The 24,104-nt window shown below is 41.6% G+C and overlaps 1 protein-coding gene across 1 annotated transcript in view; it reads left to right on the top strand.

The window, feature by feature from the left end:
- Window positions 1–12,842, top strand: part of LOC142312221 (uncharacterized) — a 39,804-nt gene extending 26,962 nt beyond the window's left edge. Inside the window, exons 2-7 of the mRNA XM_075351128.1 lie at window positions 3,481–3,599; window positions 3,729–3,908; window positions 3,990–4,113; window positions 4,197–4,294; window positions 4,492–4,582; window positions 9,650–12,842. Of these exons, the coding sequence (XP_075207243.1) occupies window positions 3,522–3,599; window positions 3,729–3,908; window positions 3,990–4,113; window positions 4,197–4,294; window positions 4,492–4,582; window positions 9,650–10,818 (1,740 nt within the window). The 5' untranslated portion in view covers window positions 3,481–3,521 and the 3' untranslated portion in view covers window positions 10,819–12,842. The remainder of the gene's footprint in view (window positions 1–3,480; window positions 3,600–3,728; window positions 3,909–3,989; window positions 4,114–4,196; window positions 4,295–4,491; window positions 4,583–9,649) is intronic.
- Window positions 12,843–24,104: the final 11,262 nt, after the last annotated feature.

Genomic DNA, 24,104 nt, shown 5'->3' with positions numbered 1-24,104 from the left:
CCGCTTTCAGCTACTGCACTCCTCAGGACCCGTCTGACACGAGAGCCCTCTCTACTTCCTTCCTCACTCTCCAAACTCCAGACCCCTTCTACCTCTCTCACTTCCTCTCTGTCCGGCTTCCTAGCAACCAGCCTCTGAACACACCCCTTGCTGGGAATTGAAAGTTAACCCCTACTGGTTACCTAAGGGTCCCTTCTAGTGGTGTGGGAGACCTGGTCACTATGTGTTTGTGTGTGCACCTCATCCTGGCCTTTGGAAATTACCTGGAAGCATTGTCTCCGCATGGGTGCAATACTCTGTGGTGCCTGACCAGGTCAGGGGCGCCACACCCTCAAAGCACTAGAAGGGTTCCTGCCATCCTTGCGGGGACGCCATGTTCGGATCCTTTCGGACAACAGGGTGACGGTGGCATATGTCAACCATCAGGGAGGCACCAGGTCCCAATCACTTCTGACTCTGTCTCTGCGAATCTCCCAGCTGGCCGAACAACATCTCTCCTCCTTAACAGCTCTTCATATCAAAGGAACAGAAAACAAGGAAGCAGACTTCCTCAGCAGGCACTGTCTCAGTCAGGGGGAATGGTCCTTGAACCCAGAAATCTTTTGCCAGATCACGCTTCTGTGGGGTGTACCTGTACTGGACCTGAGCGGAACCGGAGCGGCGGCGATAGATGTTCCCTGAAGGTGAGTGTAATACAGAGGTCAACATAAATTTAAAGCATTCTCCAGCATTGTACACCATCCCCCCCCAAATCCCAGCATGGAGCCCCCCACAATCACAACATCATACACACGCCACCCCAAATCCAAACCTCGTACACACGCCACCCCAAATCCCAGCATCGTACACACGCCCACCCCCCCAAATGCCAGCATCGTACACATGCCACCCCCAAATGCCAGCATCGTACACACGCCCGCCCAAAACCCAGCATCGTACACATGCCCCCCAAATCCCAGCATCGTACAAACACCTCCCAAAAAATTCCAGCATTGTACACACGCCGCCCAAAAAGTCCCAGCATCGTACACATGCCCCCCAAAAAATCCCAGCATCGTACACACGCCCTAAATGGTACCACAGGCATCCCCTACAACATCGTACACCCCCAAATGGTACCACAGGCATTCCCTTACAGCATCATACACCTCCCAAATGGTATTAGAGGTATACAGAATTGTATACCACCCAAATGCCACTGTTCGCATCACCCCCAGGCATCCTCCCCCAGCATTTTACATCCCGCCATAGATCCCCCAGCATTGTACATGCTCCAAATTCCACCAAAGCCATCCTCCCAGCATTGTACACCCCGCATCCCGCCCCAGTATACAGACCCCCAAATGGTACCACAAGCATCACCAACAGAATGGTCCATCCCCCAATTCCCATCCCAGCATCTTACACCCCCCGAATCCCAGCCATCCTCCCCAGCATCATACACCCCCCCCCCCCAAATTCAACCGCAGGTATCCGCTCCAGCAGCATACACTTCAGGCATCCTCACCAGCATCAAACACCCCCCCATATTCCACCCCTCCACAGCCAGCATTAACCTCCCACCAGAGGGCCCCCCAGCAAGCATTAACCCCCCCACCACACCAGAGGGCTCCTCAGCCAGCATTAACCCCTACCTCACACCAGAGGGCTCTCCAGCAGCATTAACCCCCACCTCCCACCAGAAGACTTCCCAGCAGCAATAACTTCCCACCTCCCACCAGAGGGCTCCCCAGCCGCATTTACCTTCACCTCTCATCAGAGGGGCCCCAGCAGCATTAACCCCCAACCTATCCAAATACCACGATACACAGCCACCCACCATGAAACAAAGCAGACGACAGAACTCACATTTTTTCACTCTAAGGACACTGACCTTGCTCTGTGCATGAGACAATGTCAGCCACGGTGAAGAATACGATGGAAAACAGCAACCACAAATGGCGAGATGCAGGAGGCTATGGTGTTGCCTCGCACCTTGTGAAATCAGAACATGCGTCTAATAAGTGACGGCAGTGATATCATACCTGGAAGAAGCCCATATAGTCTAGCATCTCATTTGCCCTCAGTCCTCTGCCACTTTTTGCCCCCACACAGTATTATGTTCCCAAATTCCAATATTACATCTCAAAATCTCACCTTGGACTATGAAATGATTATAGAAAATCCAAAAGCTTCCCTGAGAGCGGTTAGACTGCGGTGGTGGAAATGATCACACAGGACGTCATCAAGGGGCAGAGAATGTGGTCACTGCCTCAGCTGCTATACCCAACATGAAGTGAAGCACCATCAGTGACATCTGTTTCAGGGGCTGAGCTAGTCCCTGCTTGCTGCGTTGTGTTGTTACAATTTGCACTGAAAGTGCTCTCTCTTGCTGGCTTATCACTTCTCTTTGGAGCAGGTGAAGGAGCGCACTATATAGTGCAGGGAGCTCATACCGAGCATACATTGGAACTCACAACCGACACATGCTAAGTAGAGCAGGGTAGAGCCCAGCCCTGGAAATGGACATCACTGATGACGCTTCATTTCAGGGAGGGGCAGAAGCTGCAGCAGTGACGTCCCATTTGAGTATCCCAGCATGCACTGGTGAATCTCAAACAAAATGCTATGGGAAGTTATAAAAAAACAAAACAAAACAAGAAATCTGAATAGAGAGGGAACGTTAAGGAAATTTTAATTAAAGTATATTAGAAATGAGATGATATTATTACATTAGAGTTTAAGATGAAATTCACCTTTGGTTTCGGACCACATCTTTAAGTTCAGCCACTTGGTTCGGCCTACGTCAACTGTGACAGTTTCTCATGTCGTCCCTTGGGAAAATTAATTGCCCACCCCTGGATGAAAGTGTGAGAATTAATCATTCCAAATAAATAATTACGATTGTAAATTAATGCACATGCCCACAGTAGGGCAGAGAAAGTGCGCCTGCGATAATACTGTGCCGGTGCGAGACGTTGTTCAGCTATGGGGATAATACAAGACGTGTCCTCTACATCAATCAGAGCCAGAGGATGACTTTTATGCTCGGAGATGAGGAACAAACTCCACGAGGAGTACGCCCTTCAGAGCGGACTAGCCTCATTTAAATACAGTGCGTACCTAAATCAAAGGGTATTTTTGTGGTGTACAGGCGGAGGAAGGGGAAAAGTAATCATTTGTGAAATACCGAACAAAAGCAGAAAACAGTTGTGGCATTTGTTGAGATACTAAAAAACTGGTCACAGGTTCTCTTTAATGTTCTTCCACTACTTCTCTGCAACCACTGCTTTGGTCCTCCGCCAGTTTCTGTATTCTTTGGTCAGTCCTTATGAATAAGTCATCCCTACAGCCATTCAGTAGCTGAAGCAGTGGCGGACATAACCAGTGAACTTATGTTCCAGTCCATGTGAGACAAAGCGAATACATATGTTTCCTCTTTTTAGATTTGCACGTGGGATTCTTTATCATTTTACATCAGTTAATGGTTTTCATATTCAGGTCCCTTCAATATTGGATCCTTTCAGTGAAGATCTTCAAGGATGGATAGGGACAAGGACAAGATGGTGGAGGAAATTTTACACCTCACCCTAGAGATCCTCTTCCGGCTTACTGGAGAGGTGAGAGATTTTGATGATGTCACATTACATCATTTTTATCTATGGGAATAACAGATGGACAGAACTGGAGAGGTGAGGACTCTGGAAATGTCTGTAGTGAGATTTATTACTGTGTCTCTCCATAACCAGGATTACATATTAGTGAAGAAGACCTCTAGTGAGTGCTGTCAGGCCCCTGTGTCTGAGGGATGGGGAAGACCCCTGAGCCCAACCACAGGGCACCCACCTCACCCCCAGATACATGAGGACATCAATGACCAGAAGATCCTAGAACTCACCTACAAGATGATTGAGCTGCTGACTGGAGAGGTGACAGTGCTGGGAATGCTGGGACATTATACAGTAACGCTATGAAGGGATCGGGGGTGACAATATCATTGTATGTGTCAGGTTCCTATAAGGTGTCAGGACGTCACCGTCTATTTCTCCATGGAGGAGTGGGAGTATTTAGAAGGGCACAAAGATCTGTACAAGGACGTCATGATGGAGGTTCCCCAGCCCCTCACATCACCAGGTAATAGACAGGACTAAATACACACGGCCTATAATTATCTGTATGTAAGGAATTAATTCAGTCCCTGTATGTGTCTCCTCCAGTTCTATCCAGTAAGAGGACAACACCAGAGAGATGTCCCCATCCTCTTCTCCCACAGGACTGTAAACAAGAAAATCCGAATGTTCCTCGGGATCATCAGGTAGATGGAGAGAAGGTGCAATGAAATCTCCCTATGATGTGTGGACGGCTGTGAAGGTCTTGTGCTCAGTCTTGTTTTATCCTCCAGTATTATATGTGTTATACTTGTGTAATGAGAACGGTGGAGATGGCAGGATTAGAGCTGATCATAGATGGGACTTCTCCATCTGTCTGTGACTTTTACAATATTTGTTTCAGGGTGAAGATCTGACCCTTATTAATACTACAGAGACATATGTGATGGAAGATGAGCGGTGTAAAGAGGAAACTCCTACATATGGCTACCCAGGTGAGTAGTGACCACTAAATGCAGAGAAGTCACAGATTGTTCTCAGTCACCGGCTGTGGCTGCATTATCAGTGGTGTTGTCTGGCCATAGACCACAACATTCTCTACCACCCGGAATTGTTCATATTACTTTTACATATTTTGAAAGACCTCTACAAGAAGGTGGAGGGTAATGTGCTTTTACCTTCCTAGAATCCTTCTCTCCCTTCTGTGCTGCTGAATGTGCTCTTATGGTTTCTATCTAAAAAAGGTTGGAATACAAAAGGAGCACAAATGGGTTATCTTCCAGGTGAGAGGATAAGGAAGACACCGAAAGAGGCTCACCTTGAGGGGTTGTGACAGTCACAACCACTATGATAGCTTAGAACACAGCTACTGCAGCTACTGGCATTTGGCAAATATAAATAATTTTATTATTATTATTTATTATTATAGCACCATCAATTCCATGGCGCTTTACATGTGAAAGGGGTATACATAATAGGGACAAGTACAATAATCATAAACAGTACTTTTGGTACTTTTGGTTCCTAATTGACCTAAAACTGGGAAGGTTTATTCTGATTTCATGTCAGATAGTGAGAAAAACAAGCAGATGTGTCTGTATAGAGAGTGGATGGAAACCTCCAGTTTTAACTGTTGCTGTTACATGTCATTTACAATAAAACTTTGTTGAAACTAAAAAGCAATTAAAAGATCTTATGAACCCCAAAATAGTGCTACAAAATCTTCAACTCCTCCCACAAAAAAAGCTATTCTACATATCTGTTTGCCAAAAAGTAAAAAGTTGTAACTCACAATACGGCAACGGAAAAACAGTTTTGTATTTAAAAAACCCCCAACAATTTTTAGTGTGTGATAGCAGCAAAACATAAAACAATATGCATCTGGTATCGCTGTAATTGCACTGACTTGAAGAATAAAGCCATTTTATGAATAATGCTGCACGTAAAACAGTGTAACAATAAAAACCTTTCTTCTGCTTATTTGTTTATTTTGCCTCCCTAAAATTGGAATAAGGCTCTGATCATTTTTTCCTGTAATTTCCGCTGAGAGCATTTTAATAGGAGTTTCTGTGTAAACCCAAAAATCTGTGATTCATACAAAACCTCTGATGGAACCACTCACTATAATGAGGCAGATGGAGACACTTTAGACTCAGTCTGGCCTCTTTTCCGGCAATGTCCCATCAATTTGAGGTGTCTTTTTACAGCACTAGTGTGAACGCCTAAAAAGATGGATACCACCGGCAGAGAAGCCAAATGGAATCCAGTGTCTCCATCTGCCTCATTATAGTGAGTGGCTCCATAGGGAATTTCATCTGAGTCACATTTTTGTGGTATTTACACGGCATCCCAACGTAACTGCACAGCATAGAACACACTGAAAACTATCAAACAAATATTATATACCCCCAAAGTGTTACCAATAAAAACCCTAATATATTCAGCACAAGACCAGCCTTCACTTAGGTCCTGTCTGTCATCTGTCACTGGAAATATAGGGGTTGCCTCATTACTCGTAGAACAAAGACTATGGAAAAGCGACATGGCCCAATCCCCTCAAAAAATTCAATGAAATCTGCATTCCTAGATCCAAATGCCAACTCCTTCTGAGCCCCAGAATGCCTAAACCGCAGTAAGCGGTCACATGTTTGGCATTACTGTAGTGGGGAAAACCCAATTAACAATTTATGGGGTGCATGTCTCCAAAAGCACAAGCTGGGCACAATGTATGGGAATGAAACTGTCATATTTGCAATTCTCCAGAAAAATGCCTGGAGTGGATGTTACAAAATCTGTCACTGCAACTGTAGATGAATTCATTGACTGACATGTTTAGTAATAATTGCAGAACAAATTGTCCCATCTATTTTCTCCTATTTTCCCATGTGTGAGCTAAAACTTTGAGGCTAAAGTAAAATTTTAGCTGAAAAACCCTAAGTTTTTCGGTTTCACGGCCTAATCTTGTAAAATTCTGTGATGTAGTTTGTGGGTTAAAATTGCTCACCACACCCCCAGATGAATTCCTTATGGGTTTTACTTTTCCAAATCGGGTCACTTGTGGGGAATTTCTGATTTGTTTGGTACCTAAAGGGCTCCGCAAATGCAACATGATGTACAAAATATGTATTCCAAAAATCAAATACCGCTCTTTCCTTTCCGAACTGGATGTTACAAAATCTGTCACTGCAGCCGTAGATGAATTCATTGACTGACCTGTTTAATAAAAATTTCAGAACAAATTGTCCCATCTATTTTCTCCTATTTTCCTATGTGTGAGCTAAAACTTTGAGGCTAAAGTAAAATTTTAGCTGAAAAACCCTAAGTTTTTCGGTTTCACGGCCCAATCTTGTAAAATTCTGTGATGTAGTTTGTGGGTTAAAAATGCTCACCACACCCCCAGATGAATTCCTTATGGGTTTTACTTTTTCAAATCAGGTCACTTGTGGGGAATTTCTGTTTTTTTTTTTTTGGTACCTAAAGGGCTCTGCAAATGCAACATGATGTACAAAATGTGTATTCCAAAAATCAAATACCGCTTTTTCCTTTCCAAACCCTTTTGAGTGCCCAAACAGTTTTTGACCATAAATGGTTAATGGGGTATCATCACATTTGGGAGAAATTGTGTATCAAATGATGCAGTCCATTTTTTCCTATTACCCCTTGTGAAATTATAAATTTGAGGTTAAAACAGCATTTTAGTGGAAAAAAATGTAAATTTTGTTTTCCCATCCAATTTTAAATAGTTCTAAGATCAGCAATGGGTTCAAAATGCTCAGCACACCCCTAGATAAATTCCTTGAGGGGTTTAGTTTCCAATATCGCGTCACTTGTGGGGTTCCCCCTGTTTTGACATGTCAAGGACTCTACTAATGAAACATGGCATTCACAAGCTGTTTCAGCTAAATTTTAACTCCAATCAAATAGCATTCTTTCCTATCCAAGCCCTTCCAGGAGCCCAAAGAGCAGCTTTTTTTTTTTCTTAAACAAATTTTTATTGAAAATTGAAATGCAAGTTACATCAGAATGTGAATCAACACATGTATCAAAGAAAAATTGAAAATAGTCTCATTGCATATCATACCCAAAAGGATATTGAGCCTGTGATAATCCATCAAGTACAACACGTGTAAAACACAATCCTCATGCTATATTAATAAACCCATAACAGAGTCCTTACATCAAGACCATATCATAGAGAGAAAAAAAAGGAAAACAAGATTAAGAGAAAAATGGAAAGAAAGTCAGAGAAAGAAAAGAGACTAAGAGAAAGATGACAACGACAGGGGATCATACAGACAAACAATGACAGATTAAGGGAGGGCTGGGGGGGGGGGATAGGAGAGCTTATGTACCTCGTATTATGTCATTTAGACCATTCTAAGGTGACCAACCTCTTTATGGTAGGTAAATCTAGATCCACCTCTGGAGATCAGGTGAATCTCGGAACATAATCCAGCTTTGCCAAACCAAATAATATCTATCCATGTACAATTGATTGTAGGAAGTGAGCCATTCCATTCTACTCAAGGCGTCCATTTCTGTCACCCAATCCTTCAGCGTGGGGGCAACAGATGATCTCCATTTTCTGGGGATAATAGCGTGAGCTGCAGTAACGCAATGTTTTAAAAGACCTTGCTTAATTGTCTTAACTGAGCCTGGGATCATAGATAACAAGCATAACTGGGGAGTTTTGTGAACCTTCACTCCCGTAACCTGAGCATAGACCTCCAGAATCTTGGACCACAATTGCTGTATTGGCTGACACTCCCACCAGATATGTAGCATACTGCCCGGGGCCGCAACGCATCTCCAACACACTTCCGAAATGGAAGGGTAGATTTTGTGTAAAGTTTCTGGGCTTTTGTACCATCTAGTAATTATTTTATAGTTCTATTCCTGTGCTTTACACGCCATCGGGAGTTTGTGTGCACAAAATAAGGCTCTCTCCCACTGATCCCTTGGTATTACCTCTCCCAGTTCCCTTCCCCGTTCTTTTTTAAACCAAGGCTCATCATCATTCTGGTGTTGAGTAAGAGTTGAATACACCTGAGATATGGTGTGTTTAGGAGTAGTGTCCTGGAGCAAAAGAGAGTCAAATTGGGTTAATTTGGCACTTATCAGCCCCCTCATCTGAAGGGCAGCCACAAATGACTGTAATTGGAGGTATGCAAACCAAGGTACTGGTTGGTCCGGGAAGTTATTTTAAGTCATTTTAAATAAACACTTGTACCTTGCCCCTCCCCCCATCTCATTGTAGATTGTAAGCTCTCACGAGCAGGGTTGCCATTTTTCCTTTTAAATATTGTATCCTCTATAATTGTTACTTGTTTGTATATGTTTATGTATATGATATGTATATGTTCCTCCTGAATTGTAAAGCGCTGCGGAATATGTTGGCGCTATAGAAATAAAGATTATTATTATTATTATTATTATTAAGTTAGAGATGGTAGGAAAGGGTTGGGAAGCTGACACAACTTGACCCAGTCTAACACCATGGGTCGATGGCCGCACTAAAAATTTGTTCACATTCATCCCTGGGGGAAAGTCAGGATTGTCGAATAATGGTGTCATGGGCCCTGGTACATACGACAAGGTCTGGTTTTTGTTCACGGTATCCCAAATCTTTATCACATCCCGAGTTAAAGAAACAGTAAGTGAGATATTTTGACGGGTTTTTTTTAGAGATCCAAGGTAGTGAGGTTAAAGAGACTGGTGACATGTCTTTCTCAAGGGAGACCCACTCCTTTCAAAGAGCAGCTTTTCACCACATATAGAGTGTTGCCAATTTCAGGAGAAATTGTGTAATACACTTTAGGCTCCATTTTCTTTTATTGCCCCTTTTGAACATGAAAACTTTACAGCTAAAGCATTATTTTAGTGCAAAAAATGACATTTTCCACACAGCTACACTTCACGCTCTACTGGTTCATGACATGAGGTTTTCTATTAGACTGTGAACTGTCATTGTCTCAGTGAATAATTGCATTTTATTACATAACTAAAGAATATTTATTTCAGGGATATTTTATTAAAAAATTAACTGGTTTTATTCTTGGCAGATGACTGTACCAGGAGATCAGAGGGACAACTTACATCTTCAGTTTTTACACCAGATGACCTTGAGATCACACAGAATACAATTGAAGTGAATGCGATCACTCCAAATATCCCATCATCCCTTCACAGTAAATGTCAATCATTTGATCCTATGAAACAGGTTCTCTCTTCTGACTCATTACAGACTACTCAGAAAAATAAAAGTCACAAAAGAGGCATTAAAAAACAAACTGATCTTAAAGCAAAGAAGCCAATTTTGCATTCAGAATATGGAAATAATTTTGACCTAGAAACATCTTTTGTTAAATTTCAAAAAATTAACATAGAGGAAAAGAGATTTTCTTGTTCCAAAAGTGAGAAATATTTTAACCAGAAAACAAATCTTGTTAGGCATGAGAAAATTCATACCTGGAAGAAGCCACATCCATGTTTAGAATGTGGGAAATGTTTTATAGAGAAATCAGATCTTGTTAGTCATCAGAAAACCCACACAGGAGAGATGCTTTATTCATGTTCAGACTGTCGAAAATGTTTTAATTGTAAATGGACTCTTGTTAGTCACCAGAGAACTCACACGGGTGAGGAGCCATATTTATGTTCAGAATGTGGGATATGTTTTGTAGACAAATCAAATCTTGCTATACATCAGAAAACCCACACAGGGGAGATGCCATATTCATGTTCAGAATGTGGGAAATGTTTTAATTGTAAATGTACTCTTGTTAGTCACCAGAGAACTCACTCAGGGGTGAAGCCATATTCATGTTTAGAGTGTGGGAAATGTTTTGTAGATAAATCACACCTTGTTATACATCAGAGATTTCACACAGGAGAGAAGCCATATTCATGTTCAGAATGTGGGAAATGTTTTAGCCACAAATCAAATCTTGTAAGTCACCAGAGACGTCACACAGGGGAGAAGCCTTTTTCATGTTCACAATGTGAGAAATGTTTCAACCACAAATCAAATCTTGTAAGACACCAGAGATGTCACACAGGGGAGAAGCCTTTTTCATGTTCAGAATGTGGGAAATGTTTTACATGTAAATCGGATGTTGTAAGACACCAGAGAAGTCACACAGGGGAGAAGCCTTTTTCATGTTCAGAATGTGGGAAATGTTTTACATGTAAATCACATCTTGTTGCACACCAGAGAAGTCACACAGTGTAGAAACCTTTTTCAAGTTTAGAATGTGGGAAATGTTTTAACCAAAATTGGCACTTTTTTAAACATAAAAAATCCCACACAGGGAGTAGCTTTTATAATTCCTAGAATGTGAAAAATGAATTACTGAAAAATCATATTTTGTTTACAACTAGTGGTGAGCGGACCCAGACTGTAAAAATCCTGATCCGCACAATTTCACACTTACCAGAATGGCGGGCCGGGTGTTGATCCGAATCTTGCATTTGGGGTGGCGGAAAAGGAAATATAAAAAAAAATAAAGCACTTCAACTTACCAAGGCTCCTGGGTGGCTGTAATTGCTCCTGCGGCGGCTCTTTCTTCTTGTGCTGCTCATTATTGCCCATCCATTTGCACTGCTTTTCCTGACTACTGGCAGTCCTGGCATCTGGGTTTGGTTGCAGTCACACATGCCCCCAGCCTGTGTGACAGCATCTGAATGCAACCAATGATAGGCACTGTCTGTGGGTCACTATCGTCATATAAAAAGAAATAAAATAAAACAATTGATGTAAGGTTCCCCTATATTATGATACCCAGCACAGATAAAGCATACAGCTACAGGCTGTAGCCCCCAGCCGTGTGATGTTTTGGGGTTAATAAAAGGGTGAAAGGGTGCGGTTTTTTTTATTGTTTTTTTTTAAATAAAGGATTTTTTTCGGTTTGTTCTTATTTACTTTTACTTTGGGGCAGCTGTAAGCTTTGATTAACCTCTTATCACCCCGATTGCCAGGACAATTGGGAAGAATCGGATAAAGTGCTAGGATCATGGCATCTAATGGATGCGACAATTCTGGGCGGGTTCAGGCTCCTATTTTTAGGTTGGTGGGTGGCTGGTTCCTCTTATTTTGATACACAGCCAAGATAAGCGCATGTCTGGGGTTGCAGCCAGTAGCCATGGGCTATACCTGTGCTGGGTATCATAATATGGAGGGACCATATGCCAAATTTTCTATTTATTTATTTTTACCGTACGATAGACACGCAGACCGGGTTTGTGATTGGAAGAGTCACACGCGGTCACTCAGGGTGGAGGCACGTCTGACTGCAACCAGTCAGACGCAGGTGGGCGGGGAAAGCAGTGCAAATTCAGTGAAGGTAATGCGCGGCCCCAGAAGTTAAAGCACGGCCGCGGGTGCAGTGTACAGCCACCACAGAGCCTCGGTAAGTATGAAGTACTTGCTCCCATCCCCCTATCCCTTCTATCACCATTTTTAATCGCCGGATTCTGGTCCCCATAGACTTATATTGGGACAGGGATTCAGCCTAGAACTGGATTTTAAAATCCAGATTAACGGGACCCACCGGTCCTGGTTATCTATGAGTCTGCCCATCACTATTTACAACCACAAATAACTCGAACGGGGAAAATATATGTTTTAGTGACAAATTATACAAAAAAAGAAATATAACGGGCTATTTTCCCTTTTTTTCCTATCTAAACCTGGGGTGTGTCTTATGGTAAGGTGTGTCTAAGGCCCCATGCACATAATCAGTATTTAGTGAGGTTTTTCACCTCAGTATTTATAAGCTAAACTCAGCAGTGGGTAAAACCTACAGAAGTGGTGCCCATGTTTCTATTATACTTTTCCTCTAATTGTTCCATTCCTGGTTTTGCCTTACAAATACTGAGGTAAAATGTCACCAAACACTCAATGTGTGCACGTGGCCTTATAGTACAAAAAATATGGTATATTAGAAATAAAAATATATGCACTTACTAATATCTTTCATCCAAAAAGCAAAATACAATGTGCAGAGAATATTTCCCATTGTTATACATTCATATACAGTTAGGTCCAGAAATATTTGGACAGTGACACAAGTTTTGTTATTTTAGCTGTTTACAAAAACATGTTCAGAAATACAATTATATATATAATATGGGCTGAAAGTGCACACTCCCAGCTGCAATATGAGAGTTTTCACATCCAAATTGGAGAAAGGGTTTAGGAATCATAGCTCTGTAATGCATAGCCTCCTCTTTTTCAAGGGACCAAAAGTAATTGGACAAGGGACTCTAAGGGCTGCAATTAACTCTGAAGGCGTCTCCCTCGTTAACCTGTAATCAATGAAGTAGTTAAAAGGTCTGGGGTTGATTACAGGTGTGTGGTTTTGCATTTGGAAGCTGTTGCTGTGACCAGACAACATGCGGTCTAAGGAACTCTCAATTGAGGTGAAGCAGAACATCCTGAGGCTGAAAAAAAAAAGAAAAAATCCATCAGAGAGATAGCAGACATGCTTGGAGTAGCAAAATCAACAGTCGGGTACATTCTGAGAAAAAAGGAATTGACTGGTGAGCTTGGGAACTCAAAAAGGCCTGGGCGTCCACGAATGACAACAGTGGTGGATGATCGCCGCATACTTTCTTTGGTGAAGAAGAACCCGTTCGCAACATCAACTGAAGTCCAGAACACTCTCAGTGAAGTAGGTGTATCTGTCTCTAAGTCAACAGTAAAGAGAAGACTCCATGAAAGTAAATACAAAGGGTTCACATCTAGATGCAAACCATTCATCAATTCCAAAAATAGACAGGCCAGAGTTAAATTTGCTGAAAAACACCTCATGAAGCCAGCTCAGTTCTGGAAAAGTATTCTATGGACAGATGAGACAAAGATCAACCTGTACCAGAATGATGGGAAGAAAAAAGTTTGGAGAAGAAAGGGAACGGCACATGATCCAAGGCACACCACATCCTCTGTAAAACATGGTGGAGGCAACGTGATGGCATGGGCATGCATGGCTTTCAATGGCACTGGGTCACTTGTGTTTATTGATGACAAAACAGCAGACAAGAGTAGCCGGATGAATTCTGAAGTGTACCGGGATATACTTTCAGCCCAGATTCAGCCAAATGCCGCAAAGTTGATCGGACGGTGCTTCATAGTACAGATGGACAATGACCCCAAGCATACAGCCAAAGCTATCCAGGAGTTCATGAGTGCAAAAAAGTGGAACCTTTTGCAATGGCCAAGTCAATCACCAGATCTTAACCCAATTGAGCATGCATTTCACTTGCTCAAATCCAGACTTAAGACGGAAAGACCCACAAACAAGCAAGACCTGAAGGCTGCAGCTGTAAAGGCCTGGCAAAGCATTAAGAAGGAGGAAACCCAGCGTTTGGTGATGTCCATGGGTTCCAGACTTAAGGCAGTGATTGCCTCCAAAGGATTCGCAACAAAATATTGAAAATAAAAATATTTTGTTTGGGTTTGGTTTATTTGTCCAATTACTTTTGACCTCCTAAAATGTGGAGTGTTTGTAAAGAAATGTGTACAATTCCTACAATTGCTATCAGATATTTTTGTTCAAACCTTCAAATTAAACGTTACAATCTGCACTTGAATTCTGTTGTAGAGATTTCATTTCAAATCCAATGTGGTGGCATGCAGAGCCCAACTCGCGAAAATTGTGTCACTGTCCAAATATTTCTGGACCTAACTGTATATAACTATATAGACAAATATTACAACCCTCGCACCCACCTTCCAAAAAAATACCCAAAATGTCCTCCTTCTTCTTCCTAACTCCCAATCTCAGTGATCTGCCATTCATTTCAGTCACTTTCAGCACATAATGTCTGTAACTTCTCTATACTACAATAATAAACATGTTCACATTATAGATGGGTCCGTACACAGATTTCAAAAGAGGGCACAAGTATGATGGGTCTAACCCCTTTTGGGAAACTTTTATATGAGGTTGATTTTTAGTACTGGAGACTCAGAAATCCAAACTAAAGGGTATATTCATCCTTTTCTTCGACATTCCCTCTCCCTAATAGATTTGGCTCTTGGAAACACGTTGATCCTGTCTCAAGTAGTGAAAGGTTTTCATTATGGTTCACTAATTGAGAAAGTTTCCCTTTATGCAGATGATATGCTGCTATTTCTTAATACCTAGCCAAACTCATTAAAAGAGGCAAATTTCAATAATCACTTTGGATCCCGTCTATACAGTAGAAAGGGCACAACACAGGGTCCCTACTAGACTGCTTCCACGTGGCGCGCCTCCGAGGCCTGTGCTAATTAAGATGCTTTGTTATAGGGATAGAGACAGCATCCTGAGAGCTACCTGTACCAAAGGAGACATCTCCCTTATTAGCCACAAGGTATCATTTTTTCCTTAGAGGTATCGGAGCACAGTTTACTGATGTGAAACGCCAACTCTGTAATCTACAAATTTTCTACTCAATGATTTATTCAGCTAGGCTGAGAGTAGCGGACTTGGGGAGTAACTACTTTCTTTGAAATCCCTAAGGACGCACTTCGCTGGAATTAGCAAAATGAGCAACAAATCCATAGAGCTCAGTAGTATGGTTGCTTTTCATCGACTCTACTCCTGTACATCTGGCATTTGCCAATTGTTTTCTGCAGCGGCATTTATTGATATTGATCCACGGCCCAGCGGACTTGAATATTTTACCTTTTATCCTACATCGTCAGGTCGCTAACTTTTGCCGGGAAGCTCTTTTCAGGGTCATTAATCTACTCCCTTTTCTGCATGGTTGCAGGATGGACTGGTGCCTCCCTCCATCTTTATTATTTAGATGGATAGACTTGAATGTTGGTTTTCTTGTCTTCGTCTGTTTCTTTGTGTACTCTTGATATTTGTTATTTTCCAGGATGTGACACACGGCTCGGGTCACACAAAATGTCGAGTGCTTGAAGAAATCTGTTCCGTGCATTTATACGCTCGTATATAATTTTACTAACCCCTTCCTTCCTTTTTCAGATGTTGATAAGTAGGCACTCTGTCCTAAAAAGGGACCCTATAATGTAAAGGAAATAACATGATGGCTGGGAATCTTAACATATTATCTTGGACTGCCAGAAGTTTGGGCAATGTCTCAAAGCACAATGCGGTGATAGAATTTGTCTGCACATGGGTTCCCGGTGTGATTTGTCTGCAGGAGACACATTTAGAGGGGGAAAAACAGCATGCTTAACCTGGACGTGGATCAGCCATGGCTTCCACGCCATCTTCTCTAGTTAGTCCAGGAGGATTAGCATCCTAAACCATAAATCTGTGCCATTTGAACTGATTTCCTCTGGGGTGGATGTCGGGGGTATACTGGTAGTGGTATATTGCAGGATATTCATTAAATAATGCCTACTCATAGCGATTTACATCCCGTCCCCTTTTAACGGTAGTATCCTGAAAATGACAACAACATATATTAAAGGGAACCTGTCACCTAGAATATGCGTTCTGAGCTATCAGCAGACGCATGTGTGCCCTAATTACACCTCTCTACCTATCCCTGTGTTATAAAATTGTATAATATGAAAGTAATAAAAAAAACATTTTATTACCTTCATATTTCGTATGTAAAGAGCAGGGAATGTGGACACAGGGGCGGCGCCTTGCCCTATGGACGTCTGCATATTTCCGTGGTATCACGCCCCTGTGGGCGTGATACCATGGAGCGACGTCCGAATATCCTGCGCGCATTGCAGCAGGCTTCTCTTCCGGGTTCTCCTTAAAACTGACAAGGAGAACCCGGAAGAAAAGCCTGCTGCAATGTGCGCAGGATATTCTGACGTCGCTCCATGGTATCACGCCCACAGGGGTGTGATACCACGGAAATATGCAGACGTCCATAGGGCAAGGCGCCGCCCCTGTGTCCACATTCCGTGCTATTTACATACGTAATATGAAGGTAATAAAATGTTTTTTATTACTTTCATATTATACAATTTTATAACACATGGATGGGTAGAGAGCTGTAATTAGGGCACACATGCGTCTGCTGATAGCTCAGAACGCATATTCTAGGTGACAGGTTCCCTTTAATAATACACCATGTGCATTAACCCTCTACATGGGGGATTTCAATACTATTATATAATCATATTGGGACAGGTTTAAGAGTGGCTCAGCATTGGAAACTGACCCCAATATTAAATTCTGGGAGTTGCTGGCGGAAATGTCGCTAACTGACCTGTGGAGCAGACGACTCCTTCATATAAAACCCATATCTTAGAAAAGGTAAAAAACAAACTCCTGTTCTCCAGGCAACGCTTTCTTGTAGAAGGGGGAAAAAGCAGGTCATCTATCAGCAAGAACCTATTCAGGGAATTCCTTTATCAGAGCCATCAAAGATAAAGGGGGCGCAATAGTTAACCAATCTCACAATATTTTAAAGGTATTTTCCGAATTTTATCAAGAGCTTTACAGCTATTGACTTTCTTGCTCGAGAGAACAAATTTCCACATATATTGATGTTAAACTCCTCACAATTTCTGAAGCAGATCGGGTTTATCTCAATAGATGATTAAAACTGGAAGTGATACAAATTACATGGTTATTGGGCCCCCTGGCCTAAAAATAGCAGCCCGAAGCTGCCCTAAATTGTAACATCCATTAGACGTGAAATGGCCAACACATTTTACCTGGCTCATCCCGATTGCCACTGCACCAGGGCAGTCGGGGTAATATAATGGGTTAATGACAGCTCACAGCTGCCACTAACCCCAAGATTAGTAATGGAGAGGGTCTAGGAGTCCCCTCCCATTACTAATCCTATAATTGAAAAGAAATAATCACAAACACCATCAAAATCCTTTATTTGAAATAAAATACAAAAAAATTCACCCTCATTCTCCTATTTATTAACTTCACAAACACCCAGGTCCGATGTAATCCACAAGAGGTCCCATGATAATCCCGGCTCTGCTACATCCTGACTTCGCAGCACATAAACTTAGTGATGTCACAGCTGCAGCTAAGTTAGCCTGTAGCCGCGCATCTGGTGTAGGAGATAGTGGTATGCGCATGTGCCATTTTATTGAAATGAATTAAATACTTCAAGTGTACACCGAGCATGCCCCAGACATGATTATAATCGCAGTAACGGGAATCTATTTACATAGAGGCCATGAAACCACACAGGGGAGGAATAATAAAGGAAGACCTGACCCACAATATCCCGCTCTGATGCACACACCAATTACTGGTGCACTAATTTCTGGAACTTTGATAAAATGTCTTATTGCAATGAAATGTACAATCTGGAAAGTGAAAGCATCATTTTATTCACAATCCTAGCGCCATTGTGGCGCTGTCTTTACTTTATATGTGCAAATTCTGGTGGTTGGTTCCCTTTAAACCCTCTAGTCACTCTAAAAGGTGTCTGTTCTCCTATGGACGCCTGCAACAATTCATCCACTGGCATCAATATAGACTTATCCCAGTTTATTTGTAATCAAGAATAATCCCCAAAATCTTTAATTATCGCCATGGCATTCAATAAAGAATTACTGATATCCCCCAGAAATAACAAGAGATTGTCTGCATATAAAGCAACCCTTCCACTGTTTTATAGATCAACCCTTTTATCTCTGTGCTGGTTTTGAGTTTAATGACTAGTGGCTCTATGGCAAAAGCAAGGCACCCCTGTCTTTTATCCCTGCCAAGCTTAAAATGATTGAACAGCATTCCATTGACTCCAAATCTAGTATTTGGGTCAGAGTAAAGCAATCCGACTCATGTATGTTGTTCCAAAGCTCATTCATCTCATTACAGCCCATAAGTAAACCCATTTGACACTATCAAATGCCTTCGCCTTGTTGGGCGAGATAACCGCTCCCTCTCGCACATTCAGTTGTTGCGTCTGCAGATTCAAATATAAACATCTCAAATTGATTGAAGTCAATTTAGTAGGCATAAAGCCTGTCTGATCACTATGTACTAATGAAGTAATAACTTTAAGAAGTCTTGTTGCTATTGCTTCTGCAAAGATTTTAATGTCCACTGACAACAATGAGATGGGTCTATGTGAGTCTGTATGCATCTGGTCCTTTCCTGGCTTCGGTATTACTATTTCACACATGGAAAGCAGTAGAGCTCCCACCTTAAATGCCTCATGAAAAACCTCCAAAAGATAAGGAAGCAGTACAGATCCAAACTCTTTATATAATTCAGCTGGAAGGCCATCTGTTCCTGGTGCCATATTAATCTGGAAAGATTTAAGAGCCTCCTTTCATTCCTCAACGGTTAAAGGAGGGAATATATCTTAAGATCTATGTTTATTAATGAAATTGGTCGGACGTTATTACAATGTGTATACTCTTGCCCCCTGGGGGTTAACCGTAATATGAGCTAACAATTATTGCATGGGAAATTTCACACCTAGGGCAATACAATTAAAAGACTTCCAAATGTTCCTTAAATAACTTGAAAAACTTAGGTAAAAAGCCATCAGGATCTGGACTATTGCCTATTTTCAAATCCTTAATCAGCCTCCAAACCTTCAACTCAAAGACTTTCTAGATCCTGTGACTGATACGCATCCAGGGAGGGAGGAGCAAAGCTATAAAAATATGCCAGAATTAATCATGATTTTATGTACTTCCCCTGAAACGGATCTCCCAATGTTATAAAGGGCACAATAAGATGATATAACTTCCTCCAAAATATCCGAGGGAGAGTAAATCTGACCCTTCGAAGGAGAATTAATGTTTGTGATATGTGAAGTAACCCAGGGTGGAGCGCTCGAGAAAGCCACCTGCCACATCTATTGCCATATACCAAGTAACCCTTACGAATTTGTCAACTAGACAAAGGGATTTGCTGTCTAATATTTGGAGGATTTGTCACTACATCAGAAATCTCCGCTTTATTAATATCAGAAGATTTGAACTTAATAGTATATTCCAATGGAGTAAGAAAGGCAAGCAATGTCTTAAGAGCTTCGGATTTTTGTATTTTAATTCTAGATCCACGAGCTATGCAAATATCTCTCAAGGCAGATACAACACTTGCCATTTAATGGTACGGCTGGTGGGATCATCTTTCTGATTGGCAACCAATGTGTTAGGGTGAACATTATGAAATGTTCACTAGTTGCCTGCTCCTGTCCTAATTGATGTGGATTAAGTGAATGCACGAAAGGATTGACACCAGACAACGTCACATGTGGATCTCTCCTTGATCAGAGAATAGCACACCTTCAACAGAGATTTATTTCAACAGACCATTGAGTAATATAAACTAGGAAAAGGGGTGTGGTTGGATCTACAATGGGCATGCTCGGATGTGTCCATTGGTCAGTGGGTTGGTCAATGGGTTAGTCCATGGACTGACCTGTGGACCGGTCACTGGGTTGGTCCATGAGATCATCAGTGAGTTGGTCCATGAGATCATCAGTTGGGTGGTCCTCTAGGTTGGCCAGTGGGTCTTTTCCTTATATGGTGATCATGTTACATCTGGACTTTCCTTACATACCAGGGCAGGATGTGGAGAACAGGAAATAGCGGCCATCTTAAATGTGTGTCACACGATGATATATCTGAACTGACTTATGGAAGGAGAAATCATTTCTTTGGACATTTTCCCACAATGGCCCTCCTCAACAAATGTGGCTCTAGACTCTTTAACCTCTTTGATGGATTAGTGATCTCATAGGAGATGATCATTAACTCCTAACTCGTAAAACTCTTGGGGGTGTGGGTAGATATGTCAGTTGACCCCAAAACAGGTGTGTGGTCAAACCATGGGAATGAATCGGTAGAACAAGTAGGTGAAGAGTATAATAGATTATGGGATATATAAATATAGCCTAGATGATTGTAAGTGTTGTGAATGACTGAGTTATAGCTTATGTCCTTTTGGCCTGCATGAAGTACAGGCAATACGTCCACTAGGAGAAGCTTCACAAGTTGTTTCTTAATGCTGCGGATCGTCAAAAAGGAAACAGATGACATGTTGAAGAGTTGACAGAGGGATCAAAGAGTATATTGAAATCTCCACCCAGAATTATAGAAGAATCCCTGGTGAACTTAGTGGGTGCAAAACATTCACTCCACATAGTCTTTGTTCTGTGTTAGGAAAATAAATGTTAGCAAATACCATATTCCTGTTAGCAACAGACACTCTAAGATAAACATATATCTACCATCCAAATCAACTCGTGACTCCAAAATCTGGAGGGGAAGGGATTTGTGGAAAGCAATAGAAACACCCTTCATTTTATTATTTGGGTTAGTAGCATGGGACCAGAGATTGTAGTATCTTTTTGAACATTTAGGAACAGAAGAGGACTTAACCTTTTCCTATCCAATAAAATTTCCTGCTCTACCCATTGAAATCCTATTATAAATTGAGAAAAAAACATCAAAACCGAATTTTGCAATATGAATGAATTTTGTAAAATAAATAAACAGGAAATCAATTTATTCACATGTGAATGATAAACAAGGCAGTGGCCTGACAAAGGATCGTAAGAGAATTTTTGGAATGCCCCCCCCCCTCCCGGGGGGACTCAGGATAGGAAGAAGTTAAATTGTGTGTCCTGAAGCATAGCTATTAAAACTTTTTTTTGCGTATATAATACAATATCTGACTCCATTTCATAGGGCTGTTTATGTAAATGTTAACATAATAACCAATTAGAGGAAGGAAGGGAGGGTGACTAAGATGGGATAAAAAAAGGTTTGTTTAAAAGAACTGAGAGTCCTCAGTGGTTGATACCTTTTAATGGCTAACTGAAAAGATGGTAATAATAGCAAGCTTTCGAGACTACTCAGGTCTCTTCATCAGGCAGTAGTCTCGAAAGCTTGCTATTATTACCATCTTTTCAGTTAGCCATTAAAAGGTATCAACCACTGAGGACTCTCAGTTCTTTTAAACAAACTTTTTTTTATCTCTACTGGCTAACACGGTACAAAGATATATTTTACCTATATTAAGATGGGATACGAACATGATAAAACAAACAAGGGGAGACATATTACACTGGAAGGGACAACTTCCATTAGCCAAGCTAAACTATTAATTTCTAGCAGAAGTACAAAAGACCAAAATAACATGTCCCAATAGCTAAGTGGGGTTGAGGAAGCCATGACAGATAGCATCCGCAAGAGACCCATATTACTCATATCTCCAAAATATGTATAGTATACCCAGCAGAACAGAGAGAGAATTAAGGAGAAAGAGATAAAAGGAGAGGGAATATAAGAAGAGTGGGAAAAGGAAGTGGCGCTGGTAGAGAAGGTGCAATAGAGTATCAAATACACTGTGTGCAGAATTATTAGGCAAGTTGTATTTTAGAGGATTTTTTTATTATTGATCAACAACTATGTTCTCAATGACTCAAATGACTCATAAATATCAAAGCTTAATATTTTTGGAAGTTGGAGTGGTTTTTTTTTTAGATTTGGCTATCTTAGTTACCTGCACAAACAGATATCCTACTATTACTGTGCACAATTATTAGGCAACTTAATAAAAACCAAATATATTCCCATTTCACTTGTTTATTTTCACCAGGTATACCAATATAACTGCACAAAATTTCAAAATAAACATTTCTGACGTGCAAAAACAAAACTCAAAAAAATTAGTGACGAATATAGCCAGCTTTCTTTATGATGACACTCCACAGTCTACCATCCATAGATTCTGTCAGTTGCTTGATCTGTTTGCGACCAACATTGCGTGCAGCAGCCACCACAGTCTCCCAGACACTGTTCCGAGAGTTGTACTGTTTTCCCTCCCTGTAGATCTTACATTCTATGAGGGACCACAGGTTCTCTATGAGGTTCAGATCAGGTGAACAAGGGGGCCATGTCATTATGTTTTCATCTTTTAGATCTTTACTGGCCAGCCTTGCTGTGGCGTATTTGGATGCATGTGATGAAGCATTGTCCTGCATGAAAAATCATGTTTTTCTTGATCGATACCGACTTCTTCCTGTACCACTGCTTGAAGAAGTTGTCTTCCGGCAACTGGCAGTAGGTCTGGGAGTTGAGCTTCACTCCATCCTCAACCCGAAAAGGTCCCACGAGTTCATCTTTGATGATAGCATCCCATACCAGTAACCCACCTCCACCTTGCTGGCATCTGAGTCGAAGTGGAGCTCTCTACCCTTTACTGATCCAGCCTCTGGCCCATCCATCTGGCCCAACAAGAATCACTGTAATTTCATCAGTCCATAAAACCTTTGAAAAATTAGTCTTAAGATATTTCTTGGCCCAGCCTTGACATTTTATCTTATGTTTCTTGTTCAAAGGTGGTCATTTTTCAGCCTTCCTTACCTTGGCCAGGTCCCTGAGTGTGGCACACCTTGTGCTTTTTGATACTCCAATAACGTTGCAGCTCTGAAATATGGCCAAACTGGTGGCAAATGGCATCTTGTCAGGTTCACACTTGATTTTCCTTAATTCACAGGCAATTTTTTTGCGCCTTTTTGCCCAACACACTTTTTGCGACCCTGTTGGCTATTTGCCATGAAACGCTTGATTGTTCGGTGATCACGCTTAAAAAGTTTGGCAATTTCAAGACTGCTGCATCCCTCTGCAAGACATCTCACAATTTTGGACTCTTCAGAGCCTGTCAAATCTCTCTTCTGACCCAATTTGTCAAAGGAAAGTAAGTTGCCGAATAATTAAGCACACCTTATATAGGGTGTTGATGTCATTACACCACACCCCTCCTCATTACAGAGATGCCCATCATCTGATTTACTTAATTGGTAGTTGGCTCTCAAGCCTATACAGCTTGGAGTAGGACAACATGTATAAAAATTATCATGTGATCAAAATACTCATTTGCCTAATAATTCTGCACACAGTGTATGTGCTGATACAAATACTCATAGGAAACTTCCAGTTTAGTGACAGTCACATATACAAATCAGTCATACTGAAGAAGACCTCATGTCTCTGAGGAGCCCATCATGGTGAAATAAGCATTGCAACTTAAGGGTTGTACTGTCTCCCAATCAGTATATGGGATCAATGTGGGTCGAGTATGAAGTGACAGCTATTCTGGCAGATAGAATGGTCAGGAGATCCCTTAAGTTCTTGAATACCACAGAGCAGCCAAATTGCTTTGCATGTAGTTGGAATGGGAACTCACACCGGTAGATGAGCCCTTGGTCTTGTAGCAGCTGCGTGAGCGATTATAAGGCTCTATGAAGTTGAAGTTTACTACTGGCCCAATTTGGGAAGTTAAAGGAAACCTGTCACCAGTTTTTTGCGTTATAAGCTGCGGCCACCACCAGTGGGCTCTTATATACAGCATGTTAAAATGCTGTATATAAGAGCCCAGACCGCTGTGTAGAACATAAAAAAACACTTTATCATACTCACCTAAACCAGTTGCTGCAGTGCAGTCTCCTCTAATCCATTAAACATGGCCTCTAGGTCCTGCTTTGTAGGTATAAAGCACAGATGTTCTCTCCAATCCCACTCATCTCCAGAGAGCTGGGAGAGGAGAATTCGCCGATGAGGAGTCCAATCCTGTTGCCAAGGTATGAGGTCACAGGACT

The sequence above is a fragment of the Anomaloglossus baeobatrachus genome, chromosome 5, assembly GCF_048569485.1.
Source record: "Anomaloglossus baeobatrachus isolate aAnoBae1 chromosome 5, aAnoBae1.hap1, whole genome shotgun sequence".
Lineage (NCBI taxonomy): Eukaryota > Metazoa > Chordata > Amphibia > Anura > Aromobatidae > Anomaloglossus > Anomaloglossus baeobatrachus.
Note: the sequence above shows the minus strand (reverse complement) of the source record. Positions and strands in the feature narration are given on the sequence as shown.